The sequence below is a fragment of the Castanea sativa genome, chromosome 5, assembly GCF_040712315.1.
Source record: "Castanea sativa cultivar Marrone di Chiusa Pesio chromosome 5, ASM4071231v1".
In the NCBI taxonomy this organism is placed as follows: Eukaryota; Viridiplantae; Streptophyta; class Magnoliopsida; order Fagales; family Fagaceae; genus Castanea; species Castanea sativa.
Window position 1 is genome coordinate 8,582,366 of NC_134017.1, and position 21,261 is coordinate 8,603,626.

The 21,261-nt window shown below is 33.8% G+C and overlaps 2 protein-coding genes across 2 annotated transcripts; both read right to left on the reverse strand.

Moving 5' to 3' along the window:
• Positions 1-567: 567 nt before the first annotated feature.
• On the reverse strand, positions 568-3,325 carry LOC142634670 (receptor-like protein EIX2). Its single transcript, XM_075808957.1, has one exon. The coding sequence runs from the start codon at positions 3,211-3,213 to the stop codon at positions 568-570; it is 2,646 nt and encodes an 881-aa protein (XP_075665072.1). The 5' UTR covers positions 3,214-3,325.
• A 7,470-nt stretch (positions 3,326-10,795) lies between these two features.
• LOC142637275 (receptor-like protein EIX2) lies at positions 10,796-14,094 on the reverse strand. The gene is made up of 2 exons (XM_075811551.1): positions 11,421-14,094; positions 10,796-10,946 (listed from the first exon to the last, which is right to left on the reverse strand). The coding sequence occupies exon 1, from the start codon at positions 14,092-14,094 to the stop codon at positions 11,452-11,454; it is 2,643 nt and encodes an 880-aa protein (XP_075667666.1). The 3' UTR covers positions 10,796-10,946; positions 11,421-11,451.
• Positions 14,095-21,261: the final 7,167 nt, after the last annotated feature.

The window sequence follows — 21,261 nt, forward strand, 5'->3', positions numbered from 1 at the left end:
AGGATCTAGTACAATATCTTTGCCAACGATTCATCTTGAAGAGCATAAACCTGTACCACTCCCTGAAATATAAACAAGGACCACAAATCATACATCATAGTCAATCACCACCTACACCTTAAGCTTAACTTCAATTCGAATTGTGCGAAATTGAAATTCTAAGAATTCTAGTTATGCCCAGCCCAACTTTGATTTTCTATTTATTATATTTGAAAATTTCCCTATAAAATCAAAGCCTTACAACATGTGATGTGAGGTGCGAAGTCATGATGTATATAAATGAGAAAAAAATTTATGCTCAACATAAAACCACTATTCATAGATTTCCCACTATTTATGGTAAAAAATTTATAAATAAATTATTTCAGAGCCAATGAGCTAGCTACAAATTTAGACAAAGTTCATATGCAGCATTTGTGAATCAAAATCCTAATGGCTACAACATTTAGCAGTGAATTAAATTACGTTTTCAAAGTTGGTGACTACAAGTCTACAACATTAACATGATATTAATGGCGTTATGTTTGAAGTAATACCTTTTAGCTAGATAATGACGACTTTCACTTACTAAAGGTGGCAACTTCTTAGCTTTTCCAGCAACCAATTCACGTTTAGCACAGTAGTCACATAAACCCAATCCTTCATGTCATCGAAGAATCTGAAATAAGCATGCCTCCAAGTCCTGTTGAAGAAGAGAACTCCACAAACTGCCCAAAAACCAACCGCAAATCCAACTCCCATACCAATGTAGAAGTTGGGATTATTAGAGTCCTCTTCAGTTTTTCCAATTGATGTCCTATTTTGAGATTCTTCCCCAATTGTGCAATTTCTTGGAAGTGGATTACCACAAAGTTGAGGATTGCCAATGTAGCTGAGTGCATCAAAAGTTTGAAGCTGGGTGCCTAATGGAATTTTGCCTGACAAGTTGTTGTATGACAAGTTCAAGTGACTAAGAAATGTCAAACTAGATAAGCTTAAAGGAATTTCACCTGATAGATGATTTTGTGAGAGATCAATAGACTCTAACTTTTTCATGATCCCGATTTTTTCTGGTATCTTTCCTATCAATTGATTTTGCGACAAGTTCAAAAAACACAATTCAGAAAGAACTGAAGTTTCTGAAGGGATTGATCCAGACAAGTTATTACTGGAAAGATCTATGATCCTAACAAAGCCAAGGTTTTCTTCATATTCTAGTTCCACCCCTTTGGGAACCAACATGAGATTCTCAAGATAGCTATCACGATCCAAGAACATTATAATCAAATATACGAAAGTATAGTGAGCTCCAAATCTGGGTGTAGATATTGTCATGGCGTCGATATTTTTCAAGCAATTTGGTATGTGTCCTGAAAGGCTATTATTGGCAAGATCCAATACTATAAGAAAAGAAAGTTGACATATTTGTAAAGGTATTTGTCCCTTGAATCCATTGGAACGTAATCGAAGAAATGTAAGATTTGTCATTTCTCCAATCCATGGTGGTATGGCCCCAGACAAAGGATTCTCACCTATATCAATAAGTATCAAATTTGAGCACTTCTTCAATGATGAAGGTATATCTCCTGAGATTCTATTGTTTCGCACATGCAGTGATTGGAGTGCAACTAAAGAGCCCATAGAGTACGGAATTCTACCCGATATATCATTGCTTCCCAAGTTTAGATGGGTCAAAGATTGCCAATACTTCAAGCAGTGAGGAATTGCACCTGTTAAGAGATTATTTGATACATCTAAAACCTTTAATATATTCTTTCTATTCATCTTTTGGCACATGAAAGAGGAAATTGGTCCAGAAATGGAGTTGTTAGCTATATTTAGCACCGCAACATTTGTTGACAATTGTGGCATTTGACCTTTGAAATGATTAGATCTTAGATTTATGACACGAGAGTTCAGCACAATCTCCGATACATCCCCTTCTATTTGGTTGTCAGAGAGATCAATATTGAATATAATGTTTGAAGTCCAATTCCAGAACCAACTTGGAGCCTTGTCTGCAATTTCTGATTTGGACAAGACTAACTCCACAACGTATCTTTGTGTTTGTAGCCACGTTGGAAAGTTGGGACCTATCTTGCAAGAGCTCATTGTGATAGATGTAAGTTGAAACGGAGGGACCCAATTGGATTTCACATTAAAGAACAAATGTGTATAAGAGATATCTAGAGTCTCAAGTTTTGAGAGTTTACTAAAATGCTCTTCGTCTACTGTGCCAGTTAAGAAATTATTTCGGATAGATAAATTCTCTAAATTTGAGAGAAGCCCAAGAGTCTTTGGAATGGTACCATTCAACTGATTATCAAAGAGCTGTAAGTATATCAAATAAGATAAATTCCCAATGGAAGAAGGAATTGGACCACTTAAAGAATTATGTGTCAAATCGAGAGATGTTAGATGTTTAAGCTGGCCCAACGACTCTGGAATATTTCCAATTAGCTTATTCGAATTCAAGTTTAAAGATTCTAATTTCGGTGAATTGAAAATGCTCAGTGGAATCTCATGGCTGAAAAGATTATCGGAAAGATCAAGATATTGAAGAGATGTGAAATTGCCAAATCCAAGAGATGAATTCAGATTAACAAGTTCACAATGTGACGCGATTAGCGTCGAAAGAGATGGGAACGTACTCATTATTTGAAACCAACCAACGTCTGATTGATGTTTGGTTCGGCTCAAGTCAAGGTATTGAATGGAAGAGAGATTAGACATCCAATGAAAGTTATCTGCATATAGATAATCATTACCTGCAAGATTTAGATAACAAAGGTTTGAAAGGTTCCCAAGCTGATGAGGAATGCGTCCAGAGAAGTCAGAATAACTGAGGCCAAGATGTGTCAGACTAGCCATTGAACCAAGAAAAGTTGGGATAGGGGTACGATTAAAGTCATTGTCCAAGAAATCCAAGTAATTCAAATGTTCTAATTGGAGCAATGAACCACTAATCTCACCGCCTACCCCAGATACTGATAGCTTAGTGACTCGGCCAGTTTTGTTGTCATAGACAACTCCGTACCATCCAGAGCAATCTTCTTGATCAGACCAGGATGAGAGCACTTTCGAAGGATCACTGAGACCTTGTTTGAAGTTGAGAAGTGCTTGTTTGTCCTTTTCATTGCAAGTGACATTGGACTCTGCTTTGAAGAAGAAGCTGAAGGTTGTAGCAAAGAACCATAGTAAAAAAAACACATGAGCAACAAAAGAGGTACCCATGACAAAGCAATAACGAAGGAAGGGATTCAAAAGGAAAGTTCGGAGGAAGAAAAGCTGAGTGTGAGTAGTGGTGATGCAATCGGAGACCACTGGCTACTGATAATATTTGTATTGTTTTGAGAATATCTTTTATTTTTTTAATCATATCTTTTATGAATACTTTGACTTGTTGACCCCAAACCGTCTTACACGAAACCGCGTGATAATTTTTCATTTTGTATCATATTCTTGATTGGTTGACTTTGTTTTGCGCACTATTTTCCTGTGGGTACCGCCATTTTCGGGTAGTTGGGCGCTTAAACTTTTAGGTACTACCGAATGATATAATATTATAAGAAAAAGTTAACAAGGTTCTAAATACATTCGTTTAAGGATTATTTTTAAAAGTTTTTTTATGAGAAAATAAGAAGATAACTAACTCTTATTATGATTTTTTTTTTCTGGTTAAAGTGATATTAAAACTCTCTTAATATAATAGCTGATTTTCTTTTTACCTACAAATTATTCGATTTTGCGAAAAGTCTTTGCAAATTGTCTTTTCAGAGTGGTTATTTAAGACTTTACTTGCTAGCTTTTTTATTCTTTATTTTATTTTTCGGTGACTTGTCGGTCAATATTTTTGCATTATTATCCTTATTCCTCAGTGCACCACAATTTTTATGTAATAAAGGCTCTATGTAGTTGTCCAAATTCGGTGACTTGTTGACTTGTTGCCTCTTTCAGGTACTTAGCATTTATACAGAATCAGTAGTACAATACTAAAACGTGCTGGGATGACAAATATGGTACTCACAGTATATCTACTGGTTTAAGTTGTGTACTAAACTTTTAGTCGGTTGCTCTCTCTCTCTCTCCTGCCACATGTTCTCATTGCTGATGTTGATCCCATCTTAACACTCCCAAATTTTAAAAAGAGAAATTTATAGCCCACACAACAACCCCAAAAAGGTCATTAATAGCCTTAGATGATGACCGTACTTTAACGGTGGCCATAACTGTCATTAAGCCAATGACCCATTCTCGCAAGAGATCTCTGCTTATATATATATATATATATATATATATATATATATATATATATATATATATATATTTATAAATATTCCTTTATAACTCCTAATCACTGATCAGCATGAGTTTCAAAAAATTTTGTGATAGGACTTTATCATACATACAAAATAAGCATAAATTTTTTTAACGTTATTTTTTTTTGTAAAAAAAAAATATTGCTATTGTGTTCATTCTTATAAGAATTTAAGCACAGATTAAATTTTCATTATATTTGACAATTTTTCTTTGATTCTTATATAATTTATATATTATGTTGGTTTAAATAAATTTTTTCTCAAGTTTTCAGAGGATGGACTTTAGATAAGATGTTTAACTTTTATACACCAAGTATTGATTGTAAGTCTTGTACATGGAACAAATCAAGATAAGAAATTAAGAATATGATCCATTTTGGTCGGCATTAGCTTGATTTGTTTAGACATCAATTTTCTCTCTTGCCAAAAGTTCGACTTATTTTAGGCGGAAGTTTCCTTAATTATTACTTGTATACAAAATTCCAGGATCATTAAATTGGAATAGATCCCTTACTTACTTAACCAATTAGAATAGGATGAAATTTCTTCCCATCCACATTAAACGTTGTGTACACTCCAAATTTTTTCTGCATCTCATAATGATACGTTGTGGAAATGTGTCATCCAAGTCTAACATGATTGAGAGTTGTAGTTGAGACTATGGCCTAGAAGCTATACTATTCAATACTTTGTGAGAAAAATTAAACACTCATTTGATGTAATAGGAGACCATGAAATTTGACACTAGACTGGGGTTTGTTCTTGATGTTGTGAAATTGCTGTAGGTATTAAAAACTATAGTTTGATTAGTTGGCAAGTCATGTACTTTAAGCATGAAAAGTCTACAATGGAAAACTTTTATGTTCCTACAATACATGTTTTGGAGAGAATATTGTTAGGCCTCCATCCCATTGGGACACCCCCTATTTATACAAAGGAAAAAAGGTCCAAACTCCTGAGTGTCACTTATTTACATGGAATTTTTGTGCAATTATGCCTAGATTTTTTTAAAAAAATTTAATTATAATTTTAAACTCTAATTTGGTAATTTTTATATAATTTTTGTAGTTTGATTTCGATTTAGTAAAGACATCAGGGACAGATCTATATATTGAACCCCCCTAATGTTTTTTTTAAAAATATATGTATATTAATAGGTACTAATTTTAACAATTTTGTTCAATAAAATTACATTTTGCCCCCTTTAATAATGCAATCAATTCTTTTAAAAGTAATATTATAATCACACACTTTTTTACAACATTTTTACAAACTATTAAGGCAGCAAATTCTTATTGTTTCGCACACTTGCATCACTTTTTACTTATTAATAACTACTCACCACATTAGCAATTTGTAAAAAAAATTGTAATTTTATCATTTTTCACCTTTTAAAGGCCATAAAATTTAATAGATTAAATCTAAAACAAAATATACAAGTCCAAAAAAATTAGCCCAACAACAAAAATTACCAATAATAAAGCTAAAAAAATTAAGCCTAATCAATCTATTTTACCCAAAACAAACAACTTGGCCATTTAAAAAGGTCTAAACTAAAATTCTTAGTGATAAAGTAGTAGAGTCGAAAGCCGGAACTGCCGCACACAGCTAGCAGTAGAGCTGCCCCCCCTGACTTCAAGTCTTGGCTCCGTCCCTAAAAGACATATTAGCCAAAAGAAACGAAGGTAGAGCTATTACAGAAATTTGTACTTTCAGATTAGCAATTATCGATGGCCAATGCTACATTGTCATTTGTGGTTGTAGTATGAATAAGCGGTATGTTGTTTAGTAGCAATGTACCGCAAAGATCAATCTACTCAAACTATATAATGAGTCAATAGCAAAGTTTTCTTTATTAGAACAATGAGTTAAAGATTAAAAATAGAGAGCCAAATCACGTATGAAAGAAAAGGCATTTGTGTAACAACAAATATTAATATTTTCTCCAATATTCCTCGATAAACGTATTTTGTTTTAGAATTATTATTTTTTGCTTTTGTTTTTAATACTAAAACGGTGGGTATGCTAAAAGTCACGAAGAAGAGAGAAAAGTATAGTGTAAGCTCAGACAATTAATGAGATAATAGTAAAAATAAGTTAATGTGATACTTTGAATAATAGTAAAAAAAACTGGCTAAAAGCAAAATTAGAGCGCCACATGCTACGACTTTATGCTCTCTCACATGAACCTTGTGCTATATATAACCTCAAACCTTGTGATATACATTTTGAAGAATTAGATTCAATTGTATTATATTAGTAAAAAGAGGAAAAGGAAAAAAGAAAGTCTTTATAGTCCAGGAAGATGAGTCTTGCAGGAAGTCAACGACAACTATCTTTGTAAAGAAAAATGAAAGGGTGAAATTTTACTATTTTGTTCAACTTATTAACAAAACTGTAATGATTCATTTATAATGATTTTTCAACCTCCTTGAAGCTTCCAATATACATTAATTATGGCTAAATATAGTAAGAAATATATCTTTTGCCACTAATACCAAGAACTAATGCCAAAAATAATGTCCCACACATAAAGGCCATTTTTGCCATCATGGACCTTCATTCTAAGTGATGCAAATATGTCACCAATTATTTAAGGATTGCCCTTATGGTTATCAAACATAGTAGTCAAGACCTGATAGAAAAATTTAAAAAGAAACTATGTGAATTTTCATTTATAGATGAACTTTATTACAATCATGTTCAAAGTAGGATAACTATTAAATTCCTAGAGAATTTCATTTAGTGAAGAGAAGTAGCTTTAGTGACCAAATTTGGTAGCAATTTTTTCAAAAATATTCAAAGAATATATGTTAAGTTGTAGCTTAGTTCTAATTGAAGCTGATTTATCATCAGGAACTACATAAAATAAATTAAGAATGATTAGTTGCAATTACTGTTTGGGTTGCTTACCTTCAAAGGAAAGGCGTGCCAATTCTCCATCTTGAGCAAGACTACGCACCATTGAGATAGGCACAAACAATGCTATTACTGGAAATTAAACCACATTCCAACCAAGGTATGAAGCCAAATTTTTTTGAGAAGGACGAACTTTCAATAGCAACTTGTATTTGTGAATGGCCCAAATATTTATCATAATATGATTAAGGTTCATGTCAAATATAACAATTATTTACCATAAGGTAACTCATGCAAGTGACAACATCTTTGGCTCTAGGAATTTCAAAGATTGCTCTTGGTCATTTGTCTTTTCATAATTGGTATGACGTATAAAAAAAAGGTCATGGGACAAAATAGAGCTATTGAAAAAGATTTGTATTATATAGTCATTGACACATTAGAGCTGCCAAGTAGGAATTTAACTATATATCATTAAAAAAACCCAAATAAAGGTTCTTTCTTTACCTTAATAGGTCAAACGTTAATATTTTGTATTAGCCCTATCTTCCTGGAATGATTCACAACGTTGAAAGACAAATGGAGAATACAATGATATTTGGCAGGAAAATTTTCAGTAAAAATTTCTGAGGTGCTAATAAATAAAGAATACAGGTAGGGAGTACATATGGATAAAAAGAAAAACAAAGCTCCTTGATGTGCTTTGTTGGAGACAAACTTTCAATGGCTAGCGTCGGCAAAGCCTTCAACTACAGAATCCCCAAGACTCTCAAAGAAGCTCATAATCTGATATGTTTTTTTTTTTTTTCAAAATTTAATGAGAAAGAGAAGAGCATAACATTTGGATTTTTAGAGAAGGAGAGATAGAGAGATTTATGAACCTGGTGAAATCAATGAAAAGCGTGGAGAGAACCTTGGTGGATATTTGAAACCCTTTGAAGTCATTTATTCAAGATTGAGGGTATGACTAAATGTATGTAAAGTACCGTAAAATAGGAGATTGATTTGCAGAATAGGAGGAGCTCAAAAGCCATAGGTCTGTGTAATTGAGGAATGGTTTGGGTATGCTAAGAGACATCAAGAGGAGAGAGTAAATGTGGCGATTAATGAGGGAGTTTGGAAGATTGTAGGTAGAGAGGCTTGGCTCTTTATACATATATTGATTGATTAATGGGCGGGCAGGTATCTAATGGGATTTGTGTTATTCTCCATGTAACCCTTACACTGATTCAGCGAGCTATAAAGGTTATAGATAGATATAGATTTTTTTTTTCTCCAGGGAAAAGATAGATATAGATATTGACTTATAAAGAAACACAATTGTGTGCATTTAGTTTAAATGGGAATTGAACATTTAAGAGAGAAAGAGAAGTGAATTGGTTCAATGGTTTTTGCTAAAGCAATTAAATAACCTGCATTCTTTCAATTTCAAAAAAGATGTTAAAATTCTATTTTTAAAGAGGTGAGGTGGAAGGTCAAATGTAAAAATTGCTCTAATAAAGCGCCACATGACAGGACCTCATGCTCTCTCATATGAGGTCTCTGCTTATTTATAAGAGGTAATGTGTAGCACCAATTTTGACGAAGTCCTTTAATATCTTATTACTATTCATCATATCCAGCCATCCAGGCATCCCTCCTGTTCTTGAATATTGTGTTGGTCAAATTTCAAAATGGAGAATGAACTCCACATCTGCTTCCACCTTCTGGATAAGATACTGGTTGGAGCTGCATCGTTTGTAGCACAAAGGAGAGAGTGTGATTACTGATGCGTTAAGGCAATTGAATGATCAGATCCCTAGACTCAACTATCTATCTAGCCTTTTTAAATCTTCTATACAACTACTTTCTCAAAAAATTTTATAATTATTACAAGAAGTTTGCAAGGTGAAATTTTAACCCTAGTTATTTTTATAAAGAAGGCTAGGTAATGCTGAGTAATGCTACATCCATAAAATTTTCACAATAATTTCATAACAAATTCTAGGCGGTAAATTGTTACTAATTCTAATATGGGTCCACTATTGAAATTATTTTTTGGCCCACCAATAATAGCTTACCGTTTATGACTTGTTGTGAAAATTTTGTGAACGTAACATTTCTCACTTTTTTATATATTCAAAAATAACCCTATTATTTAATTGAAAATGATTAAATATTAAGACAAATTAGGATATAAATGTAAATCGAGAAATTCCAACTTCAATTACAAATACTCCAACATGGTAAAATGGATTTTTATTCCTAACTTATTGTTATCAATGAGGATGGAATGTTAATATGGTGAGTAATGTTAAGGTTACTACAGATTTTACTTTATGAAATTTACAAATTGACATGTCACAATTCCAATTATTATTTTTTGCAGCAAAATCTGCCTAGAGAACACTGTGAAAAGAGATGGTGTGGTAAGGTGAGACCCTTTTTAAGGGAGGTGGTCCAGGTCGTGAATATATTGATGTAATATGAAAGTTTCAATGAATGAATTATGCTATTTTGTATTGTCGGGGAAGATTTTTGAATAGGCCAAAAATAAAGAAAGGAGCACAAACATCTCCTTGGTTTCTTAGAAAATGCAATAAGATGGGGAAATCAATTCCAAAATTTCAATATTTGTTAAATAGAGACTATTGGTGCATTACAAGAATGAGCTTAAGGTGCTGGACAATAGAAAAATGGTAAAACAAGTGAAACACATAAATCTGAAACTTTTCTTTACATACAGCAGGAAGGAGAATTTAAGAAAAGTAATGAAGGAGAGAGGAAAGACTTGTTTGTGCCATTATTTTCACTCTTAAATATGGCTCCTATGATGTTGGTGTATGTACTTTTACTCTAAGTTATGGTTTTGTAGTTAAAAGGTGGTTAGTTCCTTTGAATTTGAAGAGGGGGTTTTATATCAAGCTTTGGAAGCTCTGTTTTGGTTCAGTTTTCTTGTGTTTGGAAAAAGATTGGCTTGCTTTTAGCATTATTATGGGAAAGTCTTAAGCAAATAAGATTGGGTGCCCTTCCCTAGGCCTGCCTCTTGGGAAGCTGGTCATGCCTGACATTGTGTAGCTAAAGTTAGCCAAAAAGCTAGCTTGGTCCAAAATCTTAAAAAGGAAACGTTTGAAGGTTTTAGCCACACATATAGTAGTAACTACAAGTCTTTATTTGGGTGAAAACTTTGGACATGTGATCTTTTCCATGAGCACTAGGTCATAGCTTGCATAGCACAACCTATGTTCTCGACTCATGCAAAAAGTCTTAAAAAGTCTACCCACACTAACCAAACCACACTCCCTCAAATCCCTGAAAGGTGCATGAGCTTGGGCCATGCAAGAGAGAATAAAATGAGATAAAATACATGAATTGGGCCTAAAAATAAATTGCTCTTAACTTGCATTGAGCTTATAGAAAATGTGTCACCAAAATAGATATCAACACGTATATAAAAAGAAAGGGGGAATAAAATTTTTTCAGTGGTGTGAGTGCAAAGGGATATCAATACATTTTATCCTTGATTGTATAAAAGCTGTAGAAAGAGAAATGAGATCTTCTTCTTTTTTTATTTTTTATTTTAACGCTGAAAATTGATTGATTACTGATAAAACTTATGAAAGTAAATCAATATCAACTTATAAATGCAAACACTATGCTACAGATAAATAGTTCTTACACTTCATGCACAGGATTCATAGTCCGCAACATTTTATTCAAAGTAAATTTCATGATAAAACCAGGAAATAGGATCTAGTACAATATCTTTGCCAACGATTCATCTTGAAGAGCATGAACCTGTACCACTCCCTGAAATATAAACAAGAACCACAAATCATACATCATAGTCAATCACCACCTACACCTTAAGCTTAACTTCAATTCGAATTGTGCAATATTGAAATTCTAAGAATTCTAGTTATGCCCAGCCCAACTTTGATTTTCTATTTATTATATTTGAAAATTTCCCTATAAAATCAAAGCCTTACAACATGTGATGTGAGGTGCGAAGTCATGATGTATATAAATGAGAAAAAAATTTATGCTCAACATAAAACCACTATTCATAGATTTCCCACTATTTATGGTAAAAAATTTATAAATAAATTTTTTCAGAGCCAATGAGCTAGCTACAAATTTAGACAAAGTTCATATGCAGTATTTGTGAATCAAAATCCTAATGGCTACAACATTTAGCAGTGAATTAAATTACGTTTTCAAAGTTGGTGACTACAAGTCTACAACATTAACATGATATTAATGGCGTTATGTTTGAAGTAATACCTCTTAGCTAGATAATGACGACTTTCACTTACTAAAGGTGGCAGCTTCTTAGCTTTTCCAGCAACCAATTCACGTTTAGCACAGTAGTCACATAAACCCAATCCTTCATGTCATCGAAGAATCTGAAATAAGCATGCCTCCAAGTCCTGTTGAAGAAGAGAACTCCACAAACTGCCCAAAAACCAACCGCAAATCCAACTCCCATACCAATGTAGAAGTTGGAATTATTAGAGTCCTCTTCAGTTTTTCCAATTGATGTCCTATTTTGAGATTCTTCCCCAATTGTGCAATTTCTTGGAAGTGGATAACCACGAAGTTGGGGATTGCCAATGTAGCTGAGTGCATCAAAAGTTTGAAGCTGGGTGCCTAATGGAATTTTGCCTGACAAGTTGTTGTATGACAAATTCAAGTGACTAAGAAATGTCAAACTAGATAAGCTTAAAGGAATTTCACCTGATAGATGATTTTGTGAGAGATCAATAGACTCTAACTTTTTCATGATCCCGATTTTTTCTGGTATCTTTCCTATCAATTGATTTTGCGACAAGTTCAAAAAACACAATCCAGAAAGAACTGAAATTTCTGAAGGGATTGATCCAGACAAGTTATTACTGGAAAGATCTATGATCCTAACAAAGCCAAGGTTTTTTTCATATTCTAGTTCCACCCCTTTCGGAACCAACATGAGATTCTCAAAATAGCCATCATGATCCAAGGACATTCCACTCAAATAATCGGAAGTATATTGAGCTTCAAATCCGGGTGAAGATATTGTCATGGCGTCGATATTTTTCAAGCAATTTGGTATGTGTCCTGAAAGGCTATTATTGGCAAGATCCAATACTTTAAGAGAAGAAAGTTGACATATTTGTAAAGGTATTTGTCCCTTGAATCCATTGGAACGTAATCGAAGAAATGTAAGATTTGTCATTTCTCCAATCCATGGTGGTATGGCCCCAGACAAAGGATTCTCACCTATATCAATAAGTCTCAAATCTGAGCACTTCTTCAATGATGAAGGTATATCTCCTGAGATTCTATTGTTTCGCACATGCAGTGATTGGAGTGCAACTAAAGAGCCCATAGAGTACGGAATTCTACCCGATATATCATTGCTTCCCAAGTTTAGATGGGTCAAAGATTGCCAATACTTCAAGCAGTGAGGAATTGCACCTGTTAAGAGATTATTTGATACATCTAAAACCCTTAATGTATTCTTTCTATTCATCTTTTGGCACATGAAAGAGGAAATTGGTCCAGAAATGGAGTTGTTAGCTATACTTATCGCCCCAACATTTGTTGACAATTGTGGCATTTGACCTTTGAAATGATTAGATCTTAGATTTATGACAAGAGAGTTCAGCACAATCTCCGATACATCCCCTTCTATTTGGTTGTCAGAGAGATCAATGAATATAATGTTTGAAGTCCAATTCCAGAACCAACTTGGAGCCTTGTCTGCAATTTCTGATTTGGACAAGTGTAACTCCTTAACGGATCTTTGTGTTTGTAGCCACGTTGGAAAGTTGGGACCTATCTTGCAAGAGCTCATTATGATAAGTAAAAGTTGAAAAGGAGGGACCCAATTGGATTTCACATTAAAGAACAAATGTGTATGAGAGATATCTAGAGTCTCAAGTTTTGAGAGTTTACTAAAATGCTCTTCGTCTATTGTGCCAGTTAAGAAATTATTTTGGATAGATAAAATCTCTAAATTTGAGAGAAGCCCAAGAGTCTTGGGAATGGTACCATTCAACTGATTATCAAAGAGCTGTAAGTATATCAAATAAGATAAATTCCCAATGGAAGAAGGAATTGGACCACTTAAAGAATTATTTGTCAAATCGAGATATGTTAGCTGTTTAAGCTGGCCCAACGACTCTGGAATTTTTCCAATTAGCTTATTGGAATTCAAGTCTAAAGATTCTAATTTCGGTGAATTGAAAATGCTCAGTGGTATCTCATGACTTAAAAGATTATGAGAGAGATCAAGGTCTTGAAGAGATGTGAAATTGACAAATCCAAGAGGTGGATTCAGATTAACAAGTTCACAATCTGACGCGATTAGTGTCGAAAGAGATGGGAACGTACTCATTATTTGAAACCAACCAACTTCTGATTGATGTTTGGTTTCTCTCAAGTTAAGGTATTGAATGGAAGAGAGATTAGACATCCAATGAAAGTTATCTGCATATAGATAATAATTACCTGCAAGATTTAGATAACAAAGGTTTGAAAGGTTCCCAAGCTGATGAGGAATGCGTCCAGAGAAGTTAGAAGAACTGAGGCCAAGATGTGTCAGACTAGCCATTGAACCAAGAAAAGTTGGGATAGCAGTACCATTAAAGTCATTGTCCCAGAAATCCAAGTAATTCAAATGTTCTAATTGGAGCAACGAACCACTAATCTCACCGCCTACCCCAGATACTGATAGCTCAGTGACTCGGCCAGTTTTTTTGTCATAGACAACTCCGTCCCATCTAGAGCAATCTTCTTGATCAGACCAGGATGAGAGCACTTTCGAAGGGTCACTGAGACCTTGTTTGAAGTTGAGAAGTGCTTGTTTGTCCTTTTCATTACAAGTGACATTGGACTCTGCTTTGAAGAAGAAGCTGAAGCTTGTAGCAAAGAACCATAGTAAAAAAAACACATGAGCAACAAAAGAGGTACCCATGACAAAGCAATAACGAAGGAAGGGATTCAAAAGGAAAGTTTGGAGGAAGAAAAGCTGAGTGTGAGTAGTGGTGATGCAATCGGAGACCACTGGCTACTGATAATATTTGTATTGTTTTGAGAATATCTTTTATTTTTTTAATCATATCTTTTATGAATACTTTGACTTGTTGACTCCAAACCGTCTTACACGTAACCGTGTAATGATTTTTCATTTTGTATCATATTCTTGATTTGTTGACTAGTTGCCTCTTTCAGGTACTTAGCATTTATACAGAATCAGTAGTATAATACTACAACGTGCTGGGATGACAAATATGGTACTCACAGTATATCTACTGATTTAAGTTGTGTACGTACTAAACTTTTAGTCGGTTAGGACTTGTTAGTCATCGTTTACCTCATGGGCTGTTTGCTAACAAAATGCTTATAAAAGATAGTCTTTGGAATACCAGTTCCACCCTTTTGTTTTTTTGAAGACTTTAAACCAATTTGCCTAGCTCATCAGCTTTTCTCAAGAAAAATAATTAGACCCAATATGTCTCTTTTCAGTGGTTATGTTCTGAATTCATATCTGCGGGACTGATTGAAGTTTTTACTTTTTATATATCCCCTTGTGGGTTTATCATTCAATTCGTTCTAGAATTCAAACCTGTTCTGTTATTTGACATTATGGATTCTAATTATCTACCCTTAAATCATTAATCAACCTGCTGCAGATTCATTTCTGTAAAATTTCACTTAGAAGTTTTGCCTATGTGCATGTTATTTAAACAAAGACTAACGTAAAAATAAGTAAATAAAAACAAAAGCAATTTGATTCAACTTCCTTCTTTGATTAATGAATTTCATGTCGAATTTGTTTATATTGATATTATTAATAAAGTTTCAATTCAATATATGTGGAAATTTGTTTATATTCTTATCAATGAATTTTATCTTTTATGTCGAATTTTTTATTTGCTTTCATATGTGCCTGGGATTTTCTTTCTATCTTAAATTTTTGTTATGTTTAGAATTAATTTTCTTTTGGGTATTTGGGTTAATCTCCATATTTATATTGACTTTGTTTTCGTGGGTTTAGTTTTTGGGTTGAAATTTTTACTAATTTTTTTTTATTGTACATGATAAATAAAGCATCTCTATTTTTTGGAGAAAAATCAAAGCTGCAACTTATGTCTTTCAGCCTAGGGAACAATAAATTTTTATTTGGTATGTTATATATAAATTTTTTGAATTTGGTTTGGTTTTAAAGTAGAATTTGAGGATTCTATAAATTTGGAAGTTTTAAGTCTTGGGGTTTTTGGTATTTGCATCTCAGTAGGTTGATCTTAATTCTTCACTTTAAATGCTTTTTATTTAGGTTTATGTGATTTTTTGTTTCTTATTAAAAGCTATGATTTTTGGTTGATTAATTATTTTTTTGGATTAATTTCAATTAATTATTTGTTTGGATTCAACATAAAAGATAATGGAATTATATATTATAATTTTGATATTTTCCCATGTTTTGAATTGTCTATATTGTTATTATTACGAGAAAGTCATATTGCTACTCAAATTTGAAAGTTGATGTGTCTTCCTCATATCATGGTCTTTGTTTATATATTTGCAGTTTATATTAGTTTTTAGTGTGTGTGTATATAACTATTGGAAGATTTGCTTTATTAATTAATTTAGGAATTGTAAATTACTTTGTAGGTTTCAATAACTATGTACGTGCAACTCAATAACGTTCAATGTTAGACAATACTTCTAAATTATGTAAATAGTTTGGACTTCTTTATTTATTTATTTATTATTATTATTACTATTTTTGGTTATTAATTGGGCTTTCATACTGCTATCTCTTATTGCTTTGTTGACTCGATATAGCCAGACGTGAGTGTTGTTGCCTTTTGTCTCTCATTCTAGCTATATATATATATATATATATATATATATATATATATATATATATATATATATATATATATATATATATATAGTTGCCTTCTGTCTCTCATTCTAGCTATATATATATATATATATATATATATATGATCGTCATTGCCTTTCGCCCATTTTCTGGTCAGACCAACAACTGTCACTACCCATCCTCACCGGTTTTGGCTAGATCTTAGCCAGTTTTGAGTTTTGACGCACCCAAACACCACCTTTGGAATATTGGACGGTTCATTTCTTAGCGGTTAGTGGCTACTTTCTTCCTCATTCACTTGACATGGTCAGGCGAGTTGTGGTTTGAGCTCCAACTTAATCTAACTCGATCCATGCAGAGTCCTATATAGTAGTAGTGTTAAACTTTTAAATGGGTTAGAAGTTTTTGAATAAGAGGGATTCTTGACACAAAATTTGAATGCAATTAGAACTTGACTAGTAAGTTGCCCGTGCGATGCACGGATGATATTGTAATGTTTTTTGTAAGACGAATTTGGAGAATGTTGTATACATATTATAAAGAAAAAGTAAACTAATTTAATAATTGGAGTGTTTATCAAAAAAAAAAAAATGGAGCAAAGAAACATATACATTTTGAAATATTAAAAATCAAATTAGTAGCAATATACCACAAAGATCAATCTACTCAAACTATATAATGAGTCAATGGCAAAGTTTTCTTTATTAGAACAATGAGTTAAAGATTAAAAATAGAGAGACAAACCACGTATGAAAGAAAAGGCATTTGTGTAACAATAAATATTAATATTTTCTCCAATATTCCTCGATAAGCGTATTTTGTTTTGGAATTATTATTTTTTGCTTTTGTTTTTAATACTAAAACAGTGGGTATGCTAAAAGTTATGAAGAAGAGAGAAAAGTATAGTGTAAGCTTAGACAATTAATGAGATATTATTGAGATAATAGTAAAAATAAGTTAATGTGATACTTTGAATAATAGTAAAAAAAACTGGCTAAAAGCAAAATTAGAGCGCCACATGCTACGACTTTATGCTCTCTCACATGAACCTTGTGCTATATATAACCTCAAACCTTGTGATATACATTTTGAAGAATTAGATTCAATTGTATTATATTAGTAAAAAGAGGAAAAGGAAAAAAGAAAGTCTTTATAGTCCAGGAAGATGAGTCTTGCAGGAAGTCAACGACAACTATCTTTGTAAAGAAAAATGAAAGGGTGAAATTTTACTATTTTGTTCAACTTATTAACAAAACTGTAATGATTCATTTATAATGATTTTTCAACCTCCTTGAAGCTTCCAATATACATTAATTATGGCTAAATATAGTAAGAAATTATCTTTTGCCACTAATACCAAGAACTAATGCCCAAAAAAATGTCCCACACATAAGGGCCATTTTTGCCATCATGGACCTTCATTCCAAGTGATGCAAATATGTCACCAATTATTTAAGGATTGCCCTTATGGTTATCAAACATAGTAGTCAAGACCTGATAGAAAATTTTAAAAAGAAACTGTGTGAATTTTCATTTGTAGATGAACTTTATTACAATCATGTTCAAAGTAGGATAACTATTAAATTCCTAGAGAATTTCATTTAGTGAAGAGAAGCAGCTTTAGAGACCAAATTTGGTAGCAATTTTTTCAAAAATATTCAAAGAATATATGCTAAGTTGTAGCTTAGTTCTAATTGAAGCTGATTTATCATCAGAAACTATATAAAATAAATTAAGAATGATTAGTTGCAATTACTGTTTGGGTTGCTTACCTTCAAAGGAAAGGCGTGCCAATTCTCCATCTTGAGCAAGACTACGCACCATTGAGATAGGCACAAACAATGCTATTACTGGAAATTTGTTATGTGTAAAAAAGCTCTTCGGAAACCACATTCCAACCAAGGTATGAAGCCAAAATTTTTTGAGAAGGACGAACTTTCAATAGCAACTTGTATTTGTAAATGGCCCAAATATTTATCATAATATGATTAAGGTTCATGTCAAATATAACAATTATTTACCATAAGGTAACTCATGCAAGTGACAACATCTTTGGCTCTAGGAATTTCAAAGATTGCTCTTGGTCATTTGTCTTTTCATAATTGGTATGGCATATAAAAAAAAGGTCATGGGACAAAATAGAGCTATTGAAAAAGATTTGTATTATATAGTCATTGACACATTAGAGCTGCCAAGTAGGAATTTAACTATATATCATTAAAAAAAACCCAAATAAAGGTTCTTTCTTTACCTTAATAGGTCGAACGTTAATCTTCTGTGTTAGCCCTATCTTACTGGAATGATTCACAACGTTGAAGGACAAATGGAGAATACAATGATATTTGGCAGGAAATTTTTCAGTAAAAATTTCTGAGGTGCTAATAAATAAAGAATACAGGTAGGGAGTACATATGGATAAAAAGAAAAACAAAGCTCCTTGAGTTGGGGACAAAATGGGCAATTAGCCATATTTATGGAAGAATATAGTTAGTAGGCACTGTTTGAGAAGATTATAGAATACTAACATCTCGACTCTTAGATAGTCGATTTTGAGGCTATAAATCGTCTCTTAGATAGTCGATTTTCGTGGGTTGATCAGATCTGATGTGGCGATTTTCCACATGGCGGCCACCTGGAAATCGAGTTTCTAAGAGTCGATTTATATATCGACTCTTAAATACTCGGTTTCCAGGTGACGTGTACATGTCACTTGAACCACCTGGAAATCGAGTGTTTGAGACTCGATTTTTAATAGGGGTTTTTCAAATTAACCCAAGTCCAGTCTCTCGCACAGACCAGACCTCTCTCTCGCGCCTCTCTCCACTCTCTGTCACTCACCCTCTCACTGTCGCAGACCTGTCGCGGCTCTTCACTCTCTGTCACTCACTCTCCCTCTCGCGCCTCTTCACTCTCCCTTTTGCACCTCTGTCCACCTTCTCACTCGCAGCTGTCGCGGCTCTCCACCCTCTGACTCGCCCCTTGAGCTGTCACTCGGCCTGCCATAGTCTCCACTCTCAAGCACTCTCTCCACTCTCACTCAGTAATCAGGTATGTTTTTCTTCTTAAGTGTGTGATTTTTTTATGTGGGTTAGTGGTTTTTGTTCAAAAATCATGATTGAACTGGCGCATTTGATACCTTTATGTCGGTCAGAAATAATGCAAATGCCCTCGTTAGGTATCACATGCCCTATCGAATTCCTGAGACACTCTAAAAACCACCCCCAACTAGCCCCTGACTCCTTGTCCACAACAGCAAAGGCGAGAGGCAAAACCTTTTGGTTAGCATCCGTTGCCATTGCAATCATCAACACCCCTCGATATTTACCATACAAATGAGTCCCATCAATACTGATCACTGGCCTGCAATATCTAAATGCAGCAATGCATGGAGCGAATGCCCAAAATACATAGCGCAGTAACGTAGTACCATCTATGGGGCTAGGTATGGTCCAATAGTTGTACTGGGTACCCGAATCCTGATCCAAGTATGCCAACAACAACTTTCGCAACCTTTGCTAAGACTCCTCCCAATCTCCAAATATCTTAGCAATTGCCTTTTGTTTTGTATCCCATACCTTATAGTAAGAGAGCTTATGATTATACTTAGTATCTATGTGGCCCCGGAGCTCATCAATACGAGCAGTGTGATTTTGTCGCAATTTCCCCACAATTTCTGATGCAACAAAATTAGAATCCATCATCTTACCGTCTCTTTGCAGGCCAAAGGGTATACAACTGTGTGGACCCACATAAGACGTGACCATCCACAAACCATTTAATTGAGCCTTCATGAATGCCCCAACGTACCAGTTGCAGTTGGGGTCAATGCACGCGACGCACAATTTACTTTTGGTCGACCTCCGGATTATAAAATTTCTATTATCCTTTGCTGCGTATATTATCAATGCACGCTTCACCGCCTCTTTATTTGCAAAAGTCAACCCTTTATTAAAATGCATCCCACCTTCCCAAGTAGAAACAAATGGTATCTGAAGACGTGAAGGATCAACCATATTTTCCCAAGTATTTGTGGAGAATGACTCGGCAAGACGTGTGTAGGCAGTGGTCGTATTTGTAACATGCTGGACACCAATATCATCGTCCGCATCACCTTCATCATGGCACTCCATATTTTCCTCTTCAAAATTGGAAGCAAGTTCATGGTCATCCACATCCTTCTCAAAGTCGCCTCGCTCAATCCTCTCTTCGTACTCATCCATATCATCGAGATTTTCATCATTATTCGCAAAATGATATTCGTCCTCCACCCCTAAATATGTCTCTTGAGGTTGAAGTGTTTCACTAGTATTGGCAGCATAATCTTGAGATGGGAATGTGTAACCTCCCATTGTAGTGCATCCATCGTCTAATTGCAAAGATGTAGTTGTTTGTTGCTGCAACTCCTCGACATCAACTTCTGCGAGCGGCTCGGAACTTACGTACAACTCAGCAGCATTTACTTAGGGCATTTTATGGATTCTATTAAACATGACCTTTACATGTTTATCTTCTTTGATCGCCATGTACTTGTAATTTATCCGCTCATGAAGAACTTCTTGTGGGTAACGATAAATAATATTTATGTCATAACAAGTAGGGCTCAAACTCAGTTCTTTCGTTATTTTCATCTTCAAATCATTCAATGTCTTCAACTTACGACGTAGCATCATGTAATAGCATTCGATATTCGGCCCTTGAAATGCGAATCCGTCAATCTGTTCAGGATTGAAAAGGGGACCACCGTAGTATACATTTACGTCAATATTCTTCAGAGATTGTGAACCTATTAGAGTCAAGGGTAATATGTTAGTGACATATTTTAACACAATTACAAAACATTTTTATGTACTCAAAGTAGGAAGATTACAACTTCTTACATCCAACACACCCCACATTTGCATATACTCACTCCACATCACATACAAACACACTCAATCATTATTATTTCATACTCAAACAAATAAAAAAACTAAAGACAACACTTACCCCCACTACAAAATTTCAAATCATTCTAACAAAAAGATAATAACAAATATTAAACCAAACAACAACAAAAATAGCCATGATAAAAGCCTAACAATACAAATATATATCTTAAATATTTTTTACTTCTTATAAAAATTTTTTTAAAAAAAAAGCCTAGCATATATACACTAACTTGTTACATCATATGCATCTACAAACCCCACATTAACATATATACTCAATCATTACCATTTGTTTCTAAACAAAAAAAAAAATTCATTAATC

What these genes read in the sequence shown, in the direction of transcription:
- LOC142634670 (XM_075808957.1), bottom strand. Translation starts at nt 3,213, where the DNA reads ATGGGTACCTCTTTTGTTGCTCATGTGTTTTTTTTACTATGGTTCTTT.
- LOC142637275 (XM_075811551.1), bottom strand. Translation starts at nt 14,094, where the DNA reads ATGGGTACCTCTTTTGTTGCTCATGTGTTTTTTTTACTATGGTTCTTT.